This window comes from Canis lupus, chromosome X (assembly GCF_048164855.1).
Source record: "Canis lupus baileyi chromosome X, mCanLup2.hap1, whole genome shotgun sequence".
Classification (NCBI taxonomy): domain Eukaryota; kingdom Metazoa; phylum Chordata; class Mammalia; order Carnivora; family Canidae; genus Canis; species Canis lupus.
Genome location: NC_132876.1, coordinates 93841948 through 93868535, shown reverse-complemented (window position 1 = coordinate 93868535; position 26588 = coordinate 93841948). Strand labels below are relative to the sequence as shown.

Genomic DNA, 26588 nt, shown 5'->3' with positions numbered 1-26588 from the left:
TCAGAAATCCCTGTGTAACTTTTGACTCCTCCAAAATTTAACTAATAGCCTACTATTGACCAGAAGCTTTAACCAATAGCATTAACAGTTGACTAACACACATCTTGTATGCTATATGTATTATGTACTGTATTCTTACAATAAAGTAAGCTAGAGGAAAGAAAATATTAAGAAAATCCTAAGGAATGGGGATTCCTGGGTGGCTCAGTGGTTTAGCACTTGCCTTCAGCCCAGGGCGTGATCCTGGAGTCCCACATCGGGCTCCCTGTGTGGAGCCTGCCTCTCCCTCTGCCTGTCTCTCTCTCTCTCTCTCTCTCTCTCTCTCTCTGTGTGTGTGTCTTTCATGAATAAATAAATAAAATCTTAAAAAAAAACCCTAAGGAAGAGAAAATGCATTTCTAGCACTGTACTGTGTTTATTGAAAAAAGTCCATGTATAAGTAGACTTGCGTGGTTCAAACCTGTGTTGTGCAAAGGTCATCAGTAATGTGTATTACTTTTAAGTTGAGCACTGAAAAGCCCTTGAGCAAACTTCTAGCCACTTTTCTTTCCCTGATCTGTCAACAAAGGAAGAGAGGTATCCTACTACCACCTGCAAGATAGTGGTATCTTTCACAACATGGATCCCTGAGTGACTTTATGGAGTAGACCTTCCCGTGACCTATGCAGGATATATTCTGTCATTGATAAACTTGCTGGTTATGCCCTAGTGATTTACTGGTAATGTGTAATTTCAGGATAAGCTAATCTTTTCTGGATTATATAATATAATTAAATGCATTAGTATTAAATATTGTTTTACTCCAAAATAAATTTTGGGATTTGTGCCATCATAAATGACCAAGATATTTTTTAAAATTTTTTAATAGTTGCAGATGGATCTGTTCTAGTTCCTCTACAATTTGTTCCTGTCAGTCCTGGACGGTACCCTTGTAAAATTTTGCTGACATCACAATATGATGTGCGTCTCTATTGCATTGAAGGTGTGGTAAATGAAGAACATCCAGAGGCCAGATTTGAATTTGAAACACCAGCATTTGAAGCCCTTACCCAGCATATTCCACTAGTAAGTGCAAACATTTTTTTGGTATTTTTCTTCATTCCCATCGCCACTGTCTCAATTAAAGTCCTCCAAACCTCTCGTCTTGAATGATTGCTATTTCTAATTGCATTATCTGCTGCCATTTGTTTCTCCACATTGAGGACAGAGCTTTATTCTTCAATATAAATGTTATCATGTTATGTACCTCACTAATCACTTCTACTGGATCTCTTTCCTTCAAAAATAAACTTCAACTTCCTTAACTTATCATCACATTCCTACTCAAAAGGAATTCTGGCTCTCACCAGGCAGCGTTATGATCTCTCCAATATCTGCTCCAAATTCAGGTGTGATCTTCACAATTAAGATGAGTTCATGGTTACTGAGAACAATTATTGACTGTAGCTTGGCTCTCAAAGTGACATACAGCATAGAAGAAGGTAATATGTTTGTAAGGAATGTTGGACTTTCTAGACTAGAAATTGGTTTTGTTTCTTTAATTATTAAGGATACAAAAAAAAATCTGCTCAAAGAACAAAAATTTGTAATGATGAAATGTGTAAGCTTTGCTATCTGAACAATCTACCAGATAGATTGCCCATAATTAGAAGTAGAATGTGTAATTCTAAGACCATTTTATAATTTTTACAATAATTGATAAATCAAACAAATATCTCTTTAAATATTAAATAACCCATGGAACAACCTATTAGACAATGCTCCTATATGACAGTGAAAGCATAGTCATCCTTATGCTGTATGTTCACATTGTTGATAGTTGTTCTTAACAACCATAACTTTCAAAAGGTGATTCTTATGAAATGTAATTTAAAATACAATATATAATTTTATTAAAAATACCAAGAATTAATACATAATTCGGCTTCATCAATATCACCCTTCTGATATTTCTCTATATTTTTTCATGCTTTAGAATAATAAAACAAAGAATGAATGGAAATGTCAAGTTACTATAGAAGGAGAATGGTTTTATGGACCTCCTGTTTTATATGTTGGACCAGGTGAAACTGTGCAATATCCTCTTACATTCAAACCCATTTTTGAATGTGAGATTATGGTATGAACTCATTATTTTTTTCCTACTATTAATTTGTCAATAAACTGATGTATGATATTAACATTTATAATTTATAAGCCTTTTTGCATAAAAGTTATATACTATATGCTTTGATCTTTAATATTTACTCTGCTTCAAACTTTAATAAATCTTTTAACTTAAGGGATAAAATTTCTGAAATTCACAATGCCATTGGCTGCCAGTACCTATGTCTAGATTATCTTTACATAACACATTTAACAAAGTAAAATCATTGTTCCTTTGTTTTTATTCATTAAGGTAGTTGGTACTTCAGAGAATATTTCCTTAAGACATATTTCTTTGACAAGGACATAAAAATGCATATAATTGCTATGTATGAGAATGCCTATATAAACTCTCATTCTCTCATTTATAGAATATAAAGAGAAATATAGAGCTTTTTACAGGATATTCATCTTTATTCTTTCAGTAGAAGTATTTATACATAAACTAGAAAAGTCAGTGATTGACACCTCCTTGAAAGCTCATTTCATTAATCAGATTCAAAGTTAATAGGATAGCAGAGATTGTTTGACATCCAACTGTGACTCCTATAGAGCTGAAATTTGGCTGATTTTTCATAGGGCAGACTTATTCTACAAAATGAAGTAGATGGTATGGAGCATGTCTTTGACATAAAAGGGATTGGAAAAAGACCCCTGGCCTTGGAACACATCACTATAAACTGTCAAGTAGGGAACATAACAAATAAGTCCATAATGGTGCCCAATTATACAAAGACCATCCAAACATTTAAGGTAAGATTGTTTTCTTTTTTAAGGATGAAAGTGTTTTCAGAAGGGCTATTGAATTATACGGAATTTTAAAAACATTTAATTTTACATAACTGGGTGAAGTGTCACATAAGGAAATGTTTAAAACTCTATTTTTTGTTAGGCCAACAGCTATTAGATTTCATTTCAATTGTAAAGAAGAAATAGCACCAAACAAGTTTTTTTTTTTTAATTTTTTATTATTCATGATAGTCACACAGAGAGAGAGAGAGAGAGAGAGAGGCAGAGACATAGGCAGAGGGAGAAGCAGGCTCCATGCACCGGGAGCCTGACGTGGGATTCGATCCCGGGTTTCCAGGATCGCACCCTGGGCCAGAGGCAGGTGCTAAACCGCTGCGCCACCCAGGGATCCCCAAACAAGTTTTGTACCTAAGTATTACTACATAATCATAAAGCACATTGAAATCTACTTATTCGAATCATGTATTTTTACCTGGAGAAATTATATATGATAATAAAAGGTATTTTCCAAAATATTTTTGACAGATCTTAAAATTTTTTAATTTATTTATTCATGAGAGACTCAGAAAAAGAGGCAGAAACAGAAGCAGGCTCCCTGTGGGGAACCGGATGTGGGACTCGATCCCAGGACACTGGGGATCTCACCCTGAGCCTGCTCAACCGCTGAGCCACCCAGGCATCCCAGCTCTTAAAATTTTAATGTGAAATCTGTAGATCCAAGTTTTAAAAGTGTATCTTGTCATTTATCAGGGTGAATAATAGTTGGAATGTGAACAAGTGCATAATTATTTACATCCTTTTTTTTTTTTTTTGAAGTTTTACATTTGGCTTCCCTCACCTGATTCAAACCAATCCCAAAATAATTTTTCCCACTCCCTGCTCCCACATTTATCAATAAATTGTTGTTTGTCTAATAGAATCCTTGAAAGAAGCTTCACATATCTATTCATCATAGGTGCCTGGGTTTCAGAGGGTACTGCAGAAGTTTGGAAATTTTCCAAGTTTGCGCTCTGATTTTTGTTTGTAATCCTGAAAAAAAATATGTGCTTTGGTTTTCTTCTCTCCTTACTGGATGGCAAATGGAGTGAATATTAAGAATGAAAATCTCATCTTGTCACTCCTCTGCTGAAATTTGTCAGTATCGCTTCTTGCCGAGGGGATCGAATCCATACTCCCTGAATGGGCTTTCACTGTCCTTTAAAAGCTCATCTGCTCATTTTCATCTGTTGCCACTCTTGGCTCCAGCAGCACTCAGCCCTTTGTAAACAGTATTTCCTTTTGTTCCCATCAAGAAATCTCTACCCAACTCCCTTTCTACCATTTATCTGGGATTATTTTACTCCTTTTAATTCTTTAGGGTAAGTCTTAGATGCCACTTTTCCAAGAATGATAGTCAGCAGTATTTTCAAAAAAATTTTTGAACAGCTTTTAACATTTATGGATTATAGAATTAGGGAGTATGCCTTTCATATGCTTACACAACATTTTTTTTACCTGTTCCACCATCAAACATACTATATCATATTGCTATTACCTTTTTATTGTTCTCCACCAGATTATAAACTGAGAAAAGGGGCATGCCTCTCCTATCTACATTTTAAACATAAATTATAGTATCGATCACATAATAGTTTTTCCAGGAAGATTTTCCATACTTTTTATATTTAAAGAGCTCCAACAATTATGAAAGAACACACATGTATTTAAGAAACATTTGTTCCTAGAGATACTGTCAAAAGACACAGTAGCGCCTTTCTCAGTTTAAAATTTACCATTGTTTTTAATCAACACAGAATAATGAGCATTACAAATTTGCCCTCTCATTTCATTCATAATTTTTTAAATATTTTATTTATTTACTTATGAGAGACACAGAGAGAGAGAGAGAGAGAGAGAGAGAGAGAGGCAAAGACACAGGCAGAAGAAGCAGGCTCCATGCAGGGAGCCCGAAGCGGGACTCAATTCCAGGTCTCCAGGATCATGCCCTGGACTGAAGGCGGCGCTAAACCGCTGAGCCACCCAGGCTGCCCCATAATTTAGTACATAATACAAGTTTATTGCTTGTATTTCAATAGAAATTCTCTTGAGGAACAACTGAGGTAGCAACAAGGAGAAAGGCTGGGCTGAGAATCATTGCTTTATACTTCCAGCTTTCATCATACTCTTTGGTACCACTAAAGTGCTTTTGATTCTCCATCTTCATTCCTTCAGTGAAATGAAGTTGACCTCAGTGCACTCAAGACTGATTCACAGGGACGCCTGGGTGGCTCAGGGGTTGAGCATCTGCCTTCAGCCCAGAGTGTGATCCTGGAGTCCCAGAATCGAGTCCCACATTGGGCTCCCTGCATGGAGCCTGCTTCTCCCTCTGCCTGTGTCTCTGCCTCTCTCTCTCTGTGTCTCTCATGAATAAATAAATAAAATATTTTAAAAGACTGATTCACATTCTTATCCTCTGCTCTTTCTGTCTCTTTCAGTATCTTCCTCTTTGTGGGATTATTTCCCTTACTATGAATATTCTCAAATGTTTCCATTATCAGAGAAAACATGTCTGTATGTTACTTATCCTTCAACTATTATCATCTTTATTGTCCACGATTGCTAAACTTTTTAAAAAAGTGGTGATTACATGATCACTTCTTAATTTGTGGTGGATAATTTATAGCTCTATTGTTTTTCACAGCTGTGCTATGAAACTGCTGCCACAGGAAAAAAAAAAAAAAAGAAAGAAACTGCTGCCACAGAAATCGCTCTGGACTTTGGGTCAAGAAAAATCAGTTATGGACACCTGGGTGGCTCACTTGGTTAAGCGTCTACCTTTGGCTCAGGTCATGATCTCAAGGTCCTGGGATCGAGCCCCACATCGGGCTCCCTGCTCTGTGGGGAGCCTGCTTCTCCCTTTCCCTCTGCTTGTGTTCTCTTTTGCTCTCTCTCAAGTAAATAAATAAAATCTTAAAAAAAAAAGAAGAAAATAAAAATCACTTTTTCTGCCAACAGATCTGCCTCAAAACTCATGTAGTGTTTGACAGTGTCAATCTGCCTTCTTAATACTCTCCACCTTTTATTTTATATCATTCTGTATTCTTCATTTCCCTGCCATTTCTTGATTATTACTTATCTGGTTCCTTTATTCCTCTAACCTTCTGATGTCTTTTCAAGTTTCCATCTTCCAAAGTATTCTTATGTTTTTACATCTCACCTGGCAATTTCTTGGCTCTAAACTGTCATCAAAGTACAAATACCAAATCTACACTTTTACTCAAGACATATGTGTTATCTCTGTCCCTCATTCTCAACTGCTTGCTGTGCACCTGCACTTTGACAGTCTGCTAACAACGCAAACTCAGTATATTCTTTTCATATCTTTATTCTATTTTTCATTGCTGTAGGGTTTTGGTTTTGGGTTTTTTTTTTTTGTTTGGTTGGTTTTTTTAGAGAGAAAGAGAAAGTGTGAGAGAATAGGAAGAGAGAGAGAATCTTAAGAAGGCTGCACGCCCAGCACAGAGCCCAACACGGAGGTTGATCTCATGACCCCAAGATCATGACTGAGCTGAAATCAAGTGTCCAATACTTAACCGGCTGAGCTACCCAGGCGCCCCAGCTAGTAGTCATTTTTATACCTTTTTAAATAGCCTTTTAAGTTATATTTCATCTTACTGCTGCAAGAATAGTTTTCAGTAGCAGGTTGAGACTTCCTTAATATGAAAGAGAAAATAAAAAATCAGAGAACACAATTGAGACACAGGTAAAATGCTGTGGCATTTTATCCAAGTGATCAAGTAGTAGAAAATAGTTATGCAATATGGAAAACAGCAGATATGGGACTTCCAGAATGGTAGAGCAAGGAGTTGCATACATCTGTTCCTCCTCAAAAGCAATAAAACCCTGGCAAAAAACTGTCAATGTGAACATTTTCAGACCTTGAATTAAACAAAAACTTAGAACAATCTGAAGAGTGTTTACTCAAGAAAAACTTGGGGGACCAAAATCAAGAGTCAGATGCTTAACCCACCGAGCTATCAGGCACCCCCAAAACGTACAGACTTTGAGTAGTCAGTTCCCCAGCAAGGATATGCACGTGATCAATAAGCACGTGAAAAGATACTCAGCATATTAGCCATTAGAAAAATGCAAATCAGAATCACAATCAGATACCACTTCACACTTAACTAGGATGGCTATAAGCAAAATGACAGTAAAAACTTGGAGGGAAGATGTAGAGAAATAGGAGCCATTATGCCTTGTTGGTAGAAAAGAAAATAGTACAGTCACTTTGAAACACAGATTTGGAAAGCAGTAACTTTAAAGGTTAAACATTGAGTTACCATCTGCTCCAGTAGTTCCACTCCTAGATACATACACATCCATAAGAAATGAACATCTATGTCCACTTCAAAGCTCACACATGTTTTTATAGCAATATTTTTCATAATAGACCAAAGTGGAAACAACCCAAATTACCATCAGCTTATACATGGATACACAAAATGTGGCATATCGTGACAATTTAGTATCATGAAAAGAAATGATGTACTGATATATACCACAATACAGATGAACCTTGAAAACATGATGCTAAGTGAAAAAAAAAGCTAGTCACAAATGACCACATGTTATGATTTCTTTCCTACAAATTGTTCAGAAGAGGCAAGTCTGTAGACCCAAAGTAGATTAGTGTTTTCCTAGACAGTGGGGGGTAGTAAAATGTACCATTCAGTGACCTGAAAGTTGGATTCAATCAGAGTTATGGTCGAATGCTGCTTAAATATACTTTATTTGCTGTATTAATATTGATGTAGAATGCATTGAAATGGTTCATCTTTTGTACATCGAAATGCATAAAGAAAATTATGCATGGCCTATAAAAGATATTCAGGATATCTAAGCATCAGTGATCTTGTTACAAGTAGCAACAGAAAATAAGCATTGTTCTTTTCATAAGAATCATTTTTTGTCCTATTTTTTCAGAAGTTTCTCCTCTGATCTTTCTTTTACTGTATATAGTGTTTTTCTGGTTTGCTTTTCATTTAAAGGTGAACAGTTTTATTATTTTTTTTATTTTTTTAAGGTGAACAGTTTTAATGGAAGTATTTACATTTTCATTTTTTTCTATGCTTTAACTTGTTACATAAATTTCATGTAAATATTGGCATTATGTAATTCTTTGAAATCTCTTTTCTAGGTAACTTCAGATCTTCCAATAGTGTGGGGAAATCCAAACATCACCATAGACCCTGATAATGCAGTTCCATATATTCTCCATGTATCCCCTTGGAAACGTGGTGTATTCACAGGTAACAAAACCATTAGTGAAATATTATTCTAGGATAGATACACAATGAGAAGGAATTTAAAAATATAGCTTACATTTTCCCTTTCTAATAAATGACTCAGAGGGACATTTAGTTTTCTACTTTGGTCATTAGCTTTCTGAATAATCTGAACTTTGGGACATACATTTTATGTCTAGTGCTATACATTCTTGGCCATTTATTTGAACGGATGTGTTGGACAAATTTCTAGAAGTAGAAATATCTAGTTAAGGGTATTTACACTTAAAATTGTGGTAAATACTTTAAAATACTTATACCAATTTATGAGCCAGACAACATCTCATGAGAATGTCTGTTGATGGGAATAGGTAGTGTAAAAACAAGCATATGCACTGAATTGATACATGAAAAAATAGGTTACAGTCTTTAGTGTGTGAAGTTTCCTTCCTTGTCTCTAATAAAGTATTCATTTATAAAAATTGCCCTGATGGTCCCAGAACTGAATTGCCTGCATGGGAATAGTGCTGAGGGGTGTTTCTATAAACTTTTGAAGGGAAGGTACTTGAGAAGTGTAGAAGAGTAATAGAGAAGAACTAAGGGACTATGATTTATCAAAGGAATAAGTTGTCTTCTTCGGGAGAGAATCAAATGCCCTGTTGGATCCTTCTGAGGAAATCATTATAATGTAGGTAAATGGATATAATTTAGAAGTGTGAGGCAGCCCGGGTGGCTCAGTGGTTTAGCCCCGCCTTCAGCTCAGTGGAGACCCAGGATCGAGTCCCACGTCAGGCTCCCTGCGTGGAACCTGCTTCTCCCTCTGCCTGTGTTTCTGCCCCCCACCTCTATCTATCTATCTCTCATTAATAAATAAATAAAATCTTAAAAAAAAAGAAGCAGTGTGGTTAGTATACACCTAGTAGCAATCTTGTGCTACATGGAAAACTAGTGTCTCAACCCTGTTTGCCTCAACAAAGAATGTTTTAGGAGAGGGTTCATACTTAGCGTAGAAGGGTCTATACACAAGCATATTAATAGCCAATGCTATTAATAAGCAGAAGGGAAACTTCAGAATGGCAAACATAGTGATCCATTCAATACCTCAGTAACAATGTACTGTACAGCAAGAGCCAACTTGCCCACCCCCACTGTCTCCTAGCAGGCTTGAACTCACATATCACCAGTCATAGTTACTAGCATCTTCCAAAATCTTCTCATCATTTTTCAGACATTTGGCTTTTCAAAACCAATTAATAATTCGTGTGATAGGCAGATTTTGAGCTACAGTGAACCTATTCCTAGCATTTCAATAAAGTAGCACATTATGTCATTTTTTATGTAATTCAGAAGATTTTTTGAAAATGTTTTATTTATTCATGAGAAACACAGAGAAAGAGGCAGAGACAAAGAGGGAGAAGCAGGATCCTCACAGGGAGCCTGATGTGGGACTTGATCCCCTGACCCGGGATCTCACCCTGAGCCTCAGGCAGATGCCCAACTGCTGAGCCACCCAAGTGTCCCAATTCAGAAGATGTGAATTGATTTTAAGAAATATAAATTTCACTTCTCATTTTAATAAACAAATGACAGTGAAATATAAATTTCACTTCTCATTTTAATAATCAAATGACAAATCTGGTGGATTTCCCTTAGTTTTGGCATGGTAACTAGTCTTTTGTAAAGGACAGTAAATCATTCAGATTTGCCATTATTTTTGATAAACATATGAAATCTCAGTTTCCTGTTCTACAAAAGGCAAAGAGTTCTGCTATGTATGAGAAGGAATTTGAGGAACCTCACTGCACAACATTGTTGTATTAGAAATATTTATGACTCCCTTACAGAAACAAAACCCCTTACCTGTGAATCAGACTCTCAAAGTTATGGAAATGGAGCTAAGAATAGTTAAGTAATCATATTTAACATGTATTTCCTTTGTATAGTCATTTTTGTTAGTTTTGGCAGCCTTTCTGAGACCATAAAATTTCAGTACATATTTTCACTGAACAGATATGGACTCATTTCATATGCTGGTTTGAAGGACTTTAGAAGGAATTTAGCAGAGTTAAAGGCAACTCCAGGTATACTGTTGAGGATGAATTAGTAAATGTTGCTGGCTACACAAGAGGCTTTGCTGGCTTCATAATTTTGAAAAATATTTGCAAGACACTATCATGATTGCTCTTTCCAGGGCAGTCCCTTAGAGGGGAATTAATGTTGATATGATTTGGAGAAGGTGAGCCTGGAAAGAAGGGCAAGTCTATTTTTATTGATATTATTGTTAGAAAACGTCTACAATATTTGAAGCAGTGTAAATGTAGTTGTTTCTGAACAGCTGTTAATCTAACATGATTAAAAAACCAGACTATAAAATTTTCATATGTATATGAGAATATTCCTATTTGTACTGGTTAAAGAAATGTATCCATGTGCATGTATGTATCAGCAGTCTTTTAAAAAAATTTGTGTTCCTTTTCAGTTTGTTCTTAATGATATAACAATTATTTACAAAAGGCCTATAACTTGGGAAGCCTCTATAAGTATAGTAGTTGTGAACAAAGCTGACATCCAACCAATTATGATCTGTTTGTTAAAATATTATAACAGATGCTTTTCCTTATGTATTGGCAAATACTCCATTAATTCAGCTCCACTATAAGAAAACCCTTGCCATGATAGCCACCACAGCCCCTCCCTCAGGCGCCTCAAGACTTCCCAGCAAGCCAGCAGCAACTAAAGGGTTAAAATATGACTCATTGAGGTGCCCCAGGACTTTGATTTGGTGTCCTTTCTCATTGGCCAGACTAGAATATAAGTTTGTTAATTATATCAAATATTAGCCATGGGTACAAAGATGAGTAGCATGGCTCCTGCCTCCTAGGAATTCATATCTGTTGGTGGAAATATATATCCATAAATCATCTCAGTACGAGGTACACTCTGATATACCAAAAGCTTAAAACATGGGACTGGAGAGCATAGTAGCAGGAAATATTAACCCTAACACTGGGGATATGAGAAGTCTTTTTAGGGGATAATGGGTTTGATTTGGACTTCAAAGGATAAGCTGGAAAAAAAAAGGATAAGCTGGGATTTCTTAGCCAATATGGTGGAGAGGGCATTACAGCAGAGGAAACAACCTTATTGAAAACACAGAGAAGATACTTCATGTCAGTAATGAGTAGAAAAGTGTGTCTGTAGTGTGTGTGGTAGGAAAATGCCAGCTTACATGCAGTTACAAATACAGACAGACTTTGGCGGACAGAATTTTGTTTTACTTCTTACTACAGTGGGAGCCATTGAGGATGTCTGAGGGGCATAAGTCAACAGAGTTTTAGAAAGAAAAATCTAAAGGTAAACTACAAAACAGATAGGAGGGACAAGAGAGGGCAGTTGGATCTGAGAGATCCTTTAAAAGCCTTTGGTAATGTTCTAGTTTATCAGTTCTCAATATTTGTGCTTCTTGTCTTAAAAGCAGACCTTGAGAAAAGAGTTTAATTGCAAGTGGCTTAGATGAGAGTTGATCACAGGAAGCACTCTGAGGGAATGGGAAGGTAAGATGCTATAAGGACAACGTCAACACAAAGTAGGCTAGATATCACACTACTGGTGAGACATGGGGAAGCTCACTGGGAACCTTCAGGGAATGTTGTCATGCCAAAGGACAAGCAAATTGTGGTAATCATCCACTAACTCCAATCCCTCATTGGCTAAGGTTTGCTCTTAGGGCAGATTCCCATGGCAATACATCAATCCCTACTCAAAAAGTTATAGGAAACCAATGCTGTGTTTGGAAACTGTCTGCAGAGGGGACTTTTGTGGGACACCAAGAGCACATACTACAGTGGGTATCATGTCATACTGATTGGTAGGTAGCAATTTTGAAAAATGGATGGATTTGGAATTTTTGGAGCAACCTGCAGTGAGCTACGATCATGTTTCAAGTGTGTGCTATGGAGGCTTGAATTTGAATGCCTCTTTGGCCATGGAACAAAGAATGAAGATTGATCATTTTAAATGAAAGTTAAGGGTAGGGGCACCTGGGTGGCTCAGGCAGTTGAGTGTCCAACTCTTGATTTCAGCTCAGGTCATGATCTCAGTGTCGCTAGACTGAGCCCCCTGTGGGGCTCCATGCTCAGTGAGGAGTGTGCTTGAGATTCTCTTTCTCCTTTCCCTCTGCAGCGACCCCAACCCCCCACTCCCTGCCCCCGGCTTGCGCATCAGTGCATGGGCTCTCTCTCGCTCTCTCTCTCTCTCTCAAATAAATGAATCTTTAAAACAAAAGAAAGAAAAAAGTTAATGGCAGACTGAACTAGACCAGTGATAGTGGATTAAACAACAGAGGAAGAGTTTTCAAAGAAATAAAAATGGGAAATGATGTGCTAACAACTTGGGTTTTCAGCAATTCAAACTCTGAGATGGGAGATTAGCTGGACATTTATTAGGGGATGTATTATGATAAACACTTGTGAAAGGAAAGGTAAGAAGGTATGTTGACCAGGAAGACAAAGAAATTAGGCTTCTAGACAGGTCCAGTGAAGGCTTTTAGTCAATTCATTGGGGTCTCTTAAGCTAGGATGGCCTTTGGAATTGTCCGAAGTTAGGAGAAGGGGACTGGACCTTTATGCTGCTGTGTTAATAAGTAATTGAAAGTGGACTACATGCGGAAGTGGGTTTGACCCTGGATAAGGCATTTTTTTCAAGCTAAGGCAATGCCCAAAGAAGGCTGGCATCATTTGTGTCTTCCAGTGTCATACCCTGCAGCTACAGGAATAAGTCCTTCATTCCTGATGAGGAATGTGATTGATGCTGGGCTGTATAGGGTCCACCACAGTTCCATCTGATGAAAATTGGATATGGAGAGATAAGGGAGAAAGGAGAGTCAAATGTATTTCTGATAGTAAGCAACACTAAGGAAGGTGATATAATTAACTGAGAAGTCTGTCAACTATACTTCCTTTAAAAATTTTTTTATTAAAAATTTCAAACATTCACCATGTTCAAGTGGGATTTATTCCCAGTATACAAGTGTGGTTCAGTTTTCACAAATCTATCAACTTGATACTTCACATTAGTAAGAGAAAGGATAAAAACCAATTATCATTTCAATAGATGCAGAAAAAGCATTTGACAAAGTACAACATCCATTCATGATAAAAACCCTCAACAAAGTAGGTTTAGAGAGAACATACCTCAACATAATAAAGGCCTTATATGAAAAACCCACAGCTAACATCATACTTAATTGGGAAAAACAGAGCTTTTCCACTAAGGTCAGGAATAAGACAAGGATGTCTACTCACCCCTTTTATTCAACATAGTGCTGAAACTCCAAGCCACAGCAATCAGACAACAAAAAGAAATAAAAGGCATCCAATCACTAAGGAAGAAATAAAACTCTACTATTCACAGATGACATGATATTCAATGTAGGAAACCTGAAATACTTCACCAAAAAAAACTACTAGAACTGATAAACGAATTCATTAAAGTTGCAGAATACAGGATCAACATATAGAAATTTGTTGGATTTCTATATATCAATAATGAAGCAGCAGAAAGAGAAATTAAGAAAACAATCCAATTTACAATTGCACCAAAAATAGTAAAGTATCTAAGAATAAACTTAACCAAAGAGGTGCAAAAACTGTACTCTGAAAACTATCAAACACTGATGAAAGAAATTGAAAATGACACGAGGAAATGAAAAGACATTTCATGCTCATGAATCGGAAGAACAAATATTGTTAAAATGTCTATTCTACCCAAAGCAATCCACACGCTTAATGCAATTCCTATCAAAATACCAGCAGCATTTTTCATAGAACTGAAAACAGACCCCGAATAGCTAAAGCATTCTTGAAAAAGAAAAACAAAACTGAAGAGCATCTGCGTGGCTCAGTGGTTGAGTGTCCGCCTTCGGCTCAGGTTGTGATCCCAGGGTCCTGGGATGGAGTCCCACATCAGGCTCCTCGTGAGGAGCCTGCTTCTCTCCCTCTGCCTATGTCTCTGCCTCTCTCTGTCTTTCATGAATACATAAATAAAATATTAGAAAAAAAAAAACTGGGGGCAGCCCGGTGGCTCAGTGGTGTAGCACCACCTTCAGCCCAGGGTGTGATCCTGGAGACCCGGGATCGAGTCCCACGTCAGGCTCCCTGCATGGAGCCTGCTTCTCCCTCTGCCTGTGTCTCTACCTCTCTCTCTCCTTCTCTCTCTCTTTCTCTCTCTCTCGTCTCTCATGAATAAACAAATAAAATCTTAAAAAAAACTGGAGGTATCACAATACCAGACTTCAAGTTATACTACAAAGCTGTAGTAATTTTTTTTCTTAAGTAGTCCTTACACCCAACATGGAGCCCAGTGCAGCACTTGAACTCACAACCCAGAGATCAAGACCTGAGCTGAGATCGAGAGTCAGATGCTTAACCAACTGAACCACCCAGACACCCCATAAGCTGTAGTAATTAAAACAGGATGGTACTGGAACAAAGATAGACACATAGATCAGTAGAACAGAATAGAAAATCCATAAATAAACCCCCAATTCTATGGTTAATTAATCTTCAACAAAGGAGGCAAGAATATATAATGGGAAAAAGTCTCCTCAAAAAATGGTGCCAAGAAGACTAGACAGCTACATGCAAATGAATGAAACTGGACCACGTCCTTATGCCATTAACAAAAATAAATTCAAAGTGGATTAAATACTTAAAAGACCCAAAACCACAAAAATTCTAGAAGAGAGCACAGGCAGTAATTTCTCTAATATCAGCCATAACAACATTTTCCTAGATATGTCTCCTGAAGCAAGAGAAATAGCAAAAGTAAAATATTAGTACTACATCAAAATTAGAAGTTTCTGCATAGCAAAGAAAACAATCAACAGGACTATCAAAACTATACTGGAATTAAACTAGAACGGATGTCACCTCATACCTGTCAAAATGCCTAAAATAAAAAACACAAGAAACAACAAGTGTTGGCGAGGATGTGGGAATGCAAACTGTTGCAGCCACTGTGGAAAACAGTATGGAGTTTCCTCAAAAAGTTAAAAATAGAGCTACCCTATGATCCAGTAATGGCACTACTGGGTGTTTACCCAAGCAATAGAAAAACATTAATTCAAAGGGACACATGCACCTTTATGTTTATAGCAGCATTATTTATAATAGCCAAATCATGGACACAGTCCAAGTGTCCATCGACAAAGGAATGGAGAAGTGAGATAGATAGATATATAACAGAATATTATTCAGGCATAAAGATAGAGTGAAATCTTACCATTTGCAATGACATGGATGGAGCTAGAGATTATAATGCTAAGTTAAATAAATCAGAAAAAGACAAATACCATATGATTTCACTCGTATGTGGAATTTGAAAAACAAACCAAATGAGCAAAGGGGGGATAAAAGAGAGAGAGAAAGAAGTCAAACCAAGAAATAGACTCTTAACTATAGTGGACAAATTGATGGTTACAAGAAGGGAGGTTGGTGCGGGAGAATGAGTGATACAGATGAAGGGAATTAAAAAGTACAATTATGATGAGTAGTGAGTAATGTATAGAATTGTTGAAACACCATATTGTACCTAAAACTAATAGAACACTGCTTGTTAACTGCACTGGAATTAAAATAAAACCTTAATATAAAAAACTGACAAAAGCTAAAAAAATTATTAAAAATTAAATTTAGAAATTGAAGCGAGCAGGAAGGGAGGCCTGTAGGTGCTGGGGTGGCTCAATTGGTTAACTGACTCTTGATTTTGGCTCAGTTCATAATCTCAGGGTTATGGAATCGAGCCTCAAGTCAGACTCCCCTCTCAGCAGGGAGTCTGCTTGACCCTTTCCTTCTGCTCTTCCCCTGCTTGCATGCTCTCTTTCTCTCAAATAAATAAATATTTTTTTTAAAAAAAAAAAAAAGAGGGAAAGCCTAGTTTTATCTTGATTTGAAAATTATCTTTTTATGCCAACTAATTTCAAAAAAAATTGGAAAAATACTGAATCGGTCAACCTAGAAATGAAAGCATGTGATCTTAGAGGAAAACAGACAGACACAGACAAAACCCAGCAAACAAAACTACTGTGTAAGAAGGCGTGACAGAAATCCTGTGTTAATGACTGAATGCATGAAAACATGATGACTTAACTCTCTCCCTAATGCCCAGATAGTGACCTCATTGGTCTGGATCAATATTAGAATGCAAAAAGCTAATATTACTGTCCCATTATTACAGGATTACTATGTAGCAAAATATAGAGATATAGTAATAAGTTGTTTCTATTTGTAGTTGTGAAATAGATAACTAAATTTCCATTTGTCTCAGGTAGAGGCTTGAGTTTTTATACAAGACTAATGTTGAGGTGAAGATGATTAGGCTTTAGTGGTTGGGATATATGTTAGTAACAATAATCCTTAAATTTATTTTGATGGTGATAACATGGTTCATGAATATGATTTAGGGATAACTATAATCATATATGTTTACAACATAGAGCAACTCACTCCTATATAGCATAAGAAAATGAACTTGTACATGTAAGAATTAAGTTTGTACAATTTTATATAACATACATATCACTCTTTTCTAATAATTCACTCCAGTTGCTCTTTAATAGTCTACATAGGAATGCCTGTGTCTCTGGTATAACTGTTCTGAGCTCCTTATGAGGATATCACACTGATCTGCTCAGTACCCTCCAGCTTGTGAATATCAGGGTTGTAATATAACTTTAAAAAGCAAATCTAATAACAACAAACAGGAGACTATCTAAACTTGTAGGAATACCTCTTCATTTCCTTTGTATGATGAAAGATGAAGAGCTGAGAAGCTAAATAATTAGTTTGGGGCCTGGTGGTCCAAAAATATAATGTGAAACCTGGACTCCAAGCCATGTAAGTGTCGGCTCTTTAGCTGACAGTTTTGTTCCCTGATTCCCATTTATGGCCCCAAGATCTAACACTCCAGGCCATCACAAAGTAGCCCATTTCTCAGAACAAATGTCATCTCCAGTGATGACTCAATACAATGGATCCCTGCTTTCTTAGCTTCTATGTGTGTTTAACCTAAAATTTTCAGTTGAGAGAGGATTTTCTGAGCATCTCTTCCAACATATTATAGAAAAGACAATCCCTAAATATATTTTTAAAGATTTATTTATTTATTTATTTATTTATTTATTTATTTATTCATTCATTCATTCATTCATTTGAGACAGATGGTGGGAGAGAGAGCACAAATGGAGAGATGGATAGAGGAAGAGGGATAGAGAAAATACAAGCAGACTCCCTGCTGAGTGCAGAGCCTGACTCAGGGCTTGATCTCACAACCCTGAGATTATGACCTGAGCCAAAATCAAGAGTTGGATGCTTAACTGACTGAGCTACCCAGGTGCTCCCCTGAATATTTTTAAACAACTTTTATCTAATTGTTAATTAGTACATTTGACTTTATTAACCTAAGTATAAGATCTGATAATTATCTCCTCCGAACTCTTACTTTTGAGAAACAGACTTTCATCTCCTAGGAAAAAGTCTTTAGAAATTCTTACAATCATTAATAGCATTTATTTGTGACCAAAGAAAGGAGTAACGTGAACTCGAGTAGTTGAATATCTTACCTTTGTCCACAGAGTTGACAGAAGTACAAAAGAGAAAGGCAGTGACAAGGATAATTTATTGAATTGCACGTCATTTAAATGTATGAGCAAAACTCAGGCTGAAACAATTTAGTATGTTGATCATGGCATGTTAGCCTAAAATGATCTCTAAATATTAAACAACAGGGATCCCTGGGTGGCACAGCGGTTTGGCGCCTGCCTTTGGCCCAGGGCGCGATCCTGGAGACCCGGGATCAAATCCCACGTCGGGCTCCCGGTGCATGGAGCCTGCTTCTCCCTCTGCCTGTGTCTCTGCCTCATTCTCTCTCTCTCTCTCTGTGACTATCACAAATAAATAAAAATTAAAAAAATAAAAATAAAAAAAATATTAAACAACAAGAATACTTTTACACCTAAAACTAATGCAATGTTATATGTTCATTGTATCTCAGGTAAAAAATTAAAAATGAAAAAAATTAAAGAATATTTTCACATAGCATTTACTTACACTATCAAGGCTTTAGATGGTACAATGCCCTTTTCAGGGTGTTTTAACTCTTTGTTCCACATTACAAAACCAAATATTGAGAATCCATGTTTAAGGTGGTTTCCAGTCATTTTAGTAAATTTAGTCTCTGCCCTGAACATTCACGATAGAGTAGTCTGAGATTCTCTCCTGTTATCCATGACCCTTGATAATATGGTAGCTCCAGAAAATAGGTAGCAATGATCATTTTTGATGTAGCCAGCAATTACCTTGTATTTTTTCAATAGCAGCTAAAAGTGGTCTTTTACTTGCTGGAAAGTGATTGTATTCATTCAGTTCAATACAATTGTAAATTATAGCTAAGATTCATTTCTGCAAATTTGCAGTTCGGAAGTTCTTACACTGGAATGAAATCTGTTATGACATTGGCACAAGAAAGCCTCGTCCAAACAATTGCAAACAAAGCTTTTAGTCAGCTTTGCTAAAGACTTTAAAAAAAAATTCCCATAAACTTCTGTTTAGTGTCAAAACAAAATTTTTCTGTGTGCACAATAAAGTTCTTATGTTAGGCCTATGTTTAAACAAGATAGAAATCGTTTTTATATTTAGCATTCTGCTACTCTCTGAAATTATACACTCTCCAGAAAGATGTATATTACCAGTTGCCATCTTTAAAATACAAATTAAGTTCAAAATTTGATTTCTAATATTGTATGTGATGAGAGGCACTGCCTATCACATGTATTTTCAGAGCGTGATGCTGAGCAAAAGTAGTGCTATTTAAATTTGCATTTTTCATTTAAAGCTTGGGTACTATATTCATGTGAACCACCACACTGCACTGGTAAAATTGCATATCTTTAACTTTGCTGTTTCCTATTTTACTGTTATTGTGTTGCAAAGGAATATATTCAGAAGTCAAACGTGACTTCGGCATCCAATTATATCATTCTCCGGTTCTGTGACCTTGACCTCACCTCACTGACCTCAGGTTTCTTACATGTAAAATATTGATAGTGTTTAATCTTTCAGGGTGGTCATGGGCATTAAAATGGGAGTTTATAAAAACTGCTCATCTAGTAGGTGCTCAAATTATGTTTAGCACGCTTACTTAATATGTTATCTCCCATTTTTTAAAAATCCCCTAATACAATATGAATTTCCAGTGGGCTTTGCAGCTTCTTTAATCCCCACTCTATCCGAGTTTGTCTCAGTGAAAATGACAGAAACTTGGCTGAAACTGAACTTGGATCTTACTGGCTTCTTCCCATCGCCATTGTGGACTGGGGCATAGTTGTGGAGGCATGAAAACCAGTCATATTCCACTAGTCTTCAAAACAAATGTTGGTTGCTATAAAGCATTTTTCTTGCTTGTTTAGGTGAAGGAAATATTTTGCAAAAGCAGGGCCTTGAGGTATTGTGGAGAGAATGAATTGGGTTTGCTTGGATCCTCTCGTGCTCCTTTGGGCTCTCCTCTTTGCTTTTACTATGTCTGCTTTCCCCTGCCACCTGTGCTCTGATGTTTCATGACAGCTTTGGCCATCTGTGTGGCATTACCCTTCAGGGTTTGTGAGCACTAAGCTTTTTCTTCCAGCACCTGTTCCCAAAATCAAAATAAATATTCTAGTCTCAAGGACCACTCAGATGATTGGTTACAGATAAATTCATCCATATTACTAGATCAGTAAGTGATGGCATATACTGTTTTTTTATGCCTTTATGTTAAATAATTTGTCCTTTGACTGCCAGGCCAAGCACTGGCCTCCAGACCAACATCTGGCATATAGCTGCAGGTATCTGGTCAATGCTGAATAGAAGAATCAATACATTTCAAAAATAGAATTGCTTCTAAAATATTTCAGAAATTACTTGGTAGTACAATAATAGGAGTGCAGCAACAATCTGAGAACAAAGGTTTATAAACTTGGAGAAAAACATAAATTTGATAACTGGATTGACTTCATTAAACTGAAGGAAGATACTCTTGCATCTCCAGTGTTTGCCATGAGGCTCACATTTAATTGACACAACACTCACTTGTAATTCTTGATTATGTGTCAGAAACATAGTTCTTCCTGGGAGGGCAAGGCAGGCTATGGATGCTCTATTGAATATAAATTTAGGTTGCTCTTTATATTCAAATTTTAAACTGCTAAGGTATATGTAGCATTGTTACGGAAAGGACATCTTTCTTTTAATCTGGGTATGTGTATATGTGTGAGTATGTATGTGTGTGTGTGTGTCCTACTTTAACAGTCAAAAGAATTGTGTATTTTGTGAGGAGTTATTTACAGTAAAAGAAAAATATGATTTGGCAGATCATTGGCTTTTCTCATGTAAGACTTTTGCTTAAGAATCTCAGATACATGGATTTATTATAATTTATTCATACATTTTTATGAAAATTTTAAAATTCTAATCACCCTTCAAAGATAATTTCCTAATATGTGGGGAACTAAGCATAACTGGTTGAGATTAGTAGACTTATAAGATCATTCAGAAATCCTGAAACTAGGGATGCCTGGACGGCTCAGTTGATAAAGCATCTGATTCTTGATTTCAGTTCAGGTCATGATCTCAGGGTATTGAGACGTTACGTTGGGCTCTGTTCTGTGCATGAAGCCTGCTTAAGATTCTCTCTGTCTCCTTCTCCCTTGGCCTCATCCCCGCCCTTAAATTAATAAAAAGAAAAAAAGAAATACTGAAACTAATACTTTTTTTAGCATTTTTTTTAACACGGAACTTCAAAATATTTTACAAATACTTGTCAACATTTGCCTCTCACCACACAGCATTTTTATGAAAAAGCAATCTCCCCCATTTTATTGTTCAGATAGAGCCTAAGGATGCTTTTTAATATTTAAATGCATTTTTTCATGAAGAAATTACTCATAGAAATAAGTCTAAAGTAAAATTAACAAAACAAATGAAGGCTTTACACGGAAGCTTGAGAAGACACCTCGAATGGTGATTCCAAACAAATGAGCAAACAGTTGCATTTGATATCAGTGAAACATACATGAATTTATGGAACTGAGAGATGTAAATGAATAGAAGTGATAGATAAATGAGAGATAAAAAAAATAATAAATGAGAGATAGATTTATAATGAAGACTTTAATATGATGCTGCATTAATTATCCTGCATTAATTATCTCATACACGATACTATATACTGCTGGAAAGATACTCATAATTGGCTGTGAACTTCACTTACACATCCTGCTTAAACATTACATTCAATTTGGGGTGACAGTTCTCAAATCCTGTTGTTATCCTGCTCAGTAGCAATGAGTAAAATATCTGAAATACAAAGTATGCTTTTTACAGTTTTATTGTGGTATATTTAACATACAATAAACCATGCATATTTAAAGGATACAATTTGAGAAGTTTAACACATGCATACAACTATGAATCCAAGGTTACAAATCAAATAATGAATATGTCATCCCCCAAAATTTCCTTGTGTCCATTTTTAATCCTTTCAGCCTCCCCTTCCCTCCCCTCATGCCACAAACCACTCTTGCCCTAGGCAATAATTTATCTGGGGTTTTTTTTGTCACTTTATGTGCATTTGGTAGCAATGTATAAAAATGAAATCATACAATGTATACCCTTTTGAGAGGTTGTTTTCTTTTATGCAACATAACTCTTTTAAGATCTATCCACACAGTGCCTGTATCAATAGTATTCCTTTATTCCTGAGGAGTAGTCTGTTGAATGGATATACCACAATTTGTTCATCTACCTGTTGATGGGCATGTGGGATTTTCCATTTTTTGGTAATAACAAATAAGTTGATATGAGCACATTTAAAAATCTTTGCATGAGCATATACTTTCATTCATCTCGAGTAAATCACTTATATGTGGGATGGCTGCGTAATATGGTAGTTGAATTTATAATGTTTAAAGAAATACCTGCCAACAGTTTCTCAAGGAGATTGTTCCTTTTTTCCATTCCCACCTGCACTGCATAAAAGTTCCAGTTTCTCGGGCAGCCCTGGTGGCACAGCAGTTTAGCGCCACCTGCAGCCTGGGGTGTGATCCTGGAGACCCAGGATCGAGTCCCGCATCGGGCTCCCTGCATGGGGCCTGCTTCTCCTTCTGCCCGTGTCTCTGCCTCTCTCTCGCTCTCTCTGAATGAATAAATAAATCTTTAAAAAAAAAAGTTCCAGTTTCTCTATATCTTAGACCATACGTAGTAGGGTTTGCCATTTCAATTTTATCCACTTTAACCTATGTGTAGTACAATTACAGTGTGGTTTTAACCTACATTTCTATAATGAATAATAATGTTAAGCATCTTTTCCCGTGCTTCTTTGTCATCATGTGTCTTCTTCTGAAATGCTTTTTCAAATCTTTTGCCCATCCCTCTCCCTACATTGAGTTGTTTGTTTTTTGGTTGCTGAATTTTCAGAGTTTTAAAAATTGATTCTGGATGCATGTTTTTTATCAGATACATTCTTTAAAATTTTCTCTCCTGAAGTGTGGTTTTTGCTTTGATTTTCTTAATGGTGTCTATTGAGTAGCAGAATTTTTTTTCCCAGCATTGACAAATAAAAATTGTGTATATTTAAGATGCACAGTATGATGATTTGATATATGTATACACTGTGAAAGATTATACAAGTTTTTGATATTGATGAAATGCAATTTATCACTTTTTCTTTCATGAATCTAGAAGAAACGTGGTTTTAATGACAACCTAGATTACTACTGCTTTCACATTTTGCCCCAGTAATGAAAGCATAGCTTCTTGCTAAAGCTAAAATATAATGAACCATCCTCTACAACAGAAATCTGAATCCTGTAGATTTTATTAATCTTTCTCTATTATCTATTGTGTCTTCTGTTATACACACTTCAAAAATGTGTTATAGAAAGAACAAACAGTATAATACCACAAAAAAAAATGGATTCCTAAACAACTACAATTGGATGCTAGACTACTATATATTTTATCTTAAAAATTAAGAGCTTAAAAGGAATAGAAGACAAGAGCTGTTATTATACACAAAATAAAAGCAGATATGGCCACAGCACTGGGTTTCTTAGCCATCAAATTTTGTTTTTCCAGCTTGCCTTTTGGTCCTCTAGAGAGGGAAAATAAAACAAAAGAAAATGAGTTAGAAATGTGGTTAAAAGGAAGTAAGAAAAAGAGAGAGAAAGGAAGGAAAAGGGTTAACAGAGATATCCTTTGGCTTTCATTTTTAGTCTTGCTTCAGATATTTTCAGGTAGTGTATTAGAGAAACAAAACAATTAAAATTCATTTTATCATGTGTAGTATAATGTGCATAGAGCAGATATTTATGAAAACCCTTCTCAACAGAATTAACATACCTCCAAGAAATTCACAAGGTGATAAAGGCCCAGCCATTCAGAAATTTTCCTTAACCATAATATTCCTCATTAGTGATAGGTAGTGGTGAAGCATGAAGCCAGAGAGAAAGCAGGATGGGTGTGGGGGAACGAAGTGCAAAGAGGTCAAAGACCTTGCCAGGTTCAGCTGTTGCCATGGAAACTTGCTTTGGGAAGTTTTCTAAAGGGTGAAATAGTTTAGATAATCAGTGAGCAGTATCTGAAACCTATTACTTTAGGTCAAAATAAGTGTTTTGTAAGTATGTGAGCTATTTTGCTATTTTTCCAGCAAAAAGCCCATTTCTTCTGTGGTATATTTGGTGATAGTTAGACATAATGTGCCATTTTCCACGTTCTATGTCAGGTAAACGTATGCCTTTGTCACTTACTAACTATAGGACCTGGAGTGAGTTACTGAACTTCTGTACAGCCCAGGTTGCTCAGCTTTAAAATGAGTCTAACGAGGAATTAATGTCTATGCTCATTAAAGGGGTTCAATAGATAATGAATGGGAGGCATTCAGCATATGCCCAAATTCAATAAACAGTATTTTACATTATTTTCAAAAGATTAACCATTGATATAAAACTGCATTGCTCAGGCTTTAAACTTGAGCCTGATATTGACATTTTACAAGATAGTATGACATTAGAGAAAAACAATTCCTAATGAAAAACAAGCTATATACTAGGAAATGTTTGTTTTGACCGTTACAAATGCATTTTGAAAAAATCAAATACGTAGACTGTTTAGTAGAGAAAAAAATCCACTTGTCAAAATAAAAGCTTGAGCTATTGAAAATATAACAGCTGTAATTACAATCCCTATTAGATTTTTTTAGTAACACTCATTTCAGACAAACTGAAAGCCTCCATTAAGTCAGTGATGCTCTATCTTAGAGAGCTGCTTTATACACTACTATTATTTCTGTTATACCCAGAGTTTTTCCAAAATAGTCTTATAGTTTTTTTATCACTCTGATAAACTGAGGCACCAACAAACAACCTTTTATTTACTATTGTTCCCCTTTGGATTGGTTGGCTTTAGCCCGAACAGAGGAATATAGGAAGTCAAATAACCACACATGCTTAGTGTGGAAAAATATTATCACCTTTTGAAACACGTATCTTCATAATCATTATTTCCAGCATTTGGATCAAGGGTTCATTGCTGATAGTTACTGAGTCTAATGTTACTCTTTGTAATAAGTTTAGAAGAATTTGATGCTTGTCTCTTCTACCATAGCAATTCATAACCAAAAATTAAGATGCAATTTAAAAATGTAATTGTGGGGCAGCCCCGGTGGTGCAGCGGTTTAGCACCGCCTTCGGCCCAGGGCCTGATCCTGGAGTCCCGGGATTGAGTCCCACGTCGGGCTCCCTGCATGGAGCCTGCTTCTCCCTCTGCCTGTGGCTCTGCCTCTCTCTCTCTCTGAATAAATAAATAAATCTTTAAAAAAAAATAAAAAATAAAAATGTAATTGTATAGAAATAAAATTAAATTGTCAAGAGAAAGGTTTTTTTTTTACTGGAAAGAAATTGTGTATAAATTCACGGCATAATTCTAAGATACATTGTTTTAAAGTGTTCTTTCAGTTAAAACATTAGCTACTATATAGACCTATAATTCCATAGTTCTCTTCATTTATTTCTAATTTTTGAGATAAATACTTAATTTCTCATGCTGGCATATAATATACAGTCTTGTTATACTCATGTAAGGCTTTTGAATTGTTTTACAAATTATTGTTCAATTTCTTTTCGTTAAGGGACAATGAAACTGTAATGTTTAGATGGGTATGTTGGAGGAAGAAAAATATGCTGAGTATATAAATAGGCTGAAATGAGAAAGAATGGAGAATGTGTGCTTTTAATTCTTGAGAGTATTTCATAGTATTTGAAATATTGATTAGGTTCCCTTATTATTCAGTGCAAACATATTTTTTAACATTATGTAGGCTTATCTAAATAAGCTTTATCTAACTGAGTTGTTTTTCTTAAAAGTTTCCTTTTCAAATTGTTCATTACAATTGTATAGAAATTCAACTACTTTTGTTTATTGATTTTGTATCCTGCATATTTACTGAATGCATTTATTAGGTCTAACATTTTTTTGTATGTAATCATTAAGGTTTTCTCTATATGAAATTGTGTCATCTGCAAATATAATTATACTTCTTCCTGTCCAATTTGGATACCTTTATTACTTTTTCTTGCATAATTGCTCTGGCAAGAAATTCCAGTATTATGTTGAATAGAAGTGGCTAAACCAGACATCCTTCTCTTGTTTCTGATCTTAGAGGAAAAGATTTTAGCCTCTTACCACTCATTTGATAATAGCTGCGAATTTTCATATGTGGCTTTTTGAGGAAGTTCTATCCCTAATTTATTTTTATCATGAAATGATGTTGAATTTTGCCAAATACTTTTTATCCATCAGTTGAGGTGATCATGTTTGTTTTCATTCTGTTAATGTGGTTTATTATGTTGATTGATTTGTGTATGTTGAACCACTCTTCCTTCCTTCCTTCATTCATTCATTGATTCTTGGAATGAATCCCATTTGACCATACTATATAATCTTTATAATGTGCTGCTGAATTCAACTTGCTAGTATTTTGTTGAAAAGTTTTATATTAATGTTTATCAGGGATATTGGATTTTAGTTTTCTTTTCTTGTCCTATCTTTGTTTTTCTATCAGGACATTGCTGGCCTCCTAGAATGAGTTAGGATGTTTTCCCTTCTCTTCAATTTTTAAGTGTTTGAGAAAAAAAATAATATTAAGTCTTCTTTAAATATTTGATAGAATTCAACAATGAAGCCATCTCGTCCTGGGCTTTTCTTTGTAGGAAGAGTTTTGATTACGCATTCAATCCCTTTACTAGTTTTATGTCTATTCAGGTTATCTCTTATTCATGAGCAGTTTTAATAGATTCTGTACTTCTAGGAAATAGGTCATTTCATCTAAGTTACCCAA

At 35.9% G+C, this 26588-nt stretch overlaps 1 protein-coding gene across 5 annotated transcripts in view; it reads left to right on the top strand.

The window, feature by feature from the left end:
* The window catches only part of CFAP47 (cilia and flagella associated protein 47), a 502530-nt gene that overhangs the window by 307965 nt on the left and 167977 nt on the right, over positions 1 to 26588 (top strand). For all 5 annotated transcript variants that reach the window (XR_012026084.1, XR_012026085.1, XM_072815366.1 and 2 more), the window contains 4 exons: positions 869 to 1065; positions 1976 to 2119; positions 2725 to 2898; positions 8075 to 8186. Coding sequence is in view for 3 of the 5 variants with exons in the window: in XM_072815366.1 (XP_072671467.1) it covers positions 869 to 1065; positions 1976 to 2119; positions 2725 to 2898; positions 8075 to 8186 (627 nt within the window). In the remaining 2 variants the exon portion in view is untranslated. The remainder of the gene's footprint in view (positions 1 to 868; positions 1066 to 1975; positions 2120 to 2724; positions 2899 to 8074; positions 8187 to 26588) is intronic.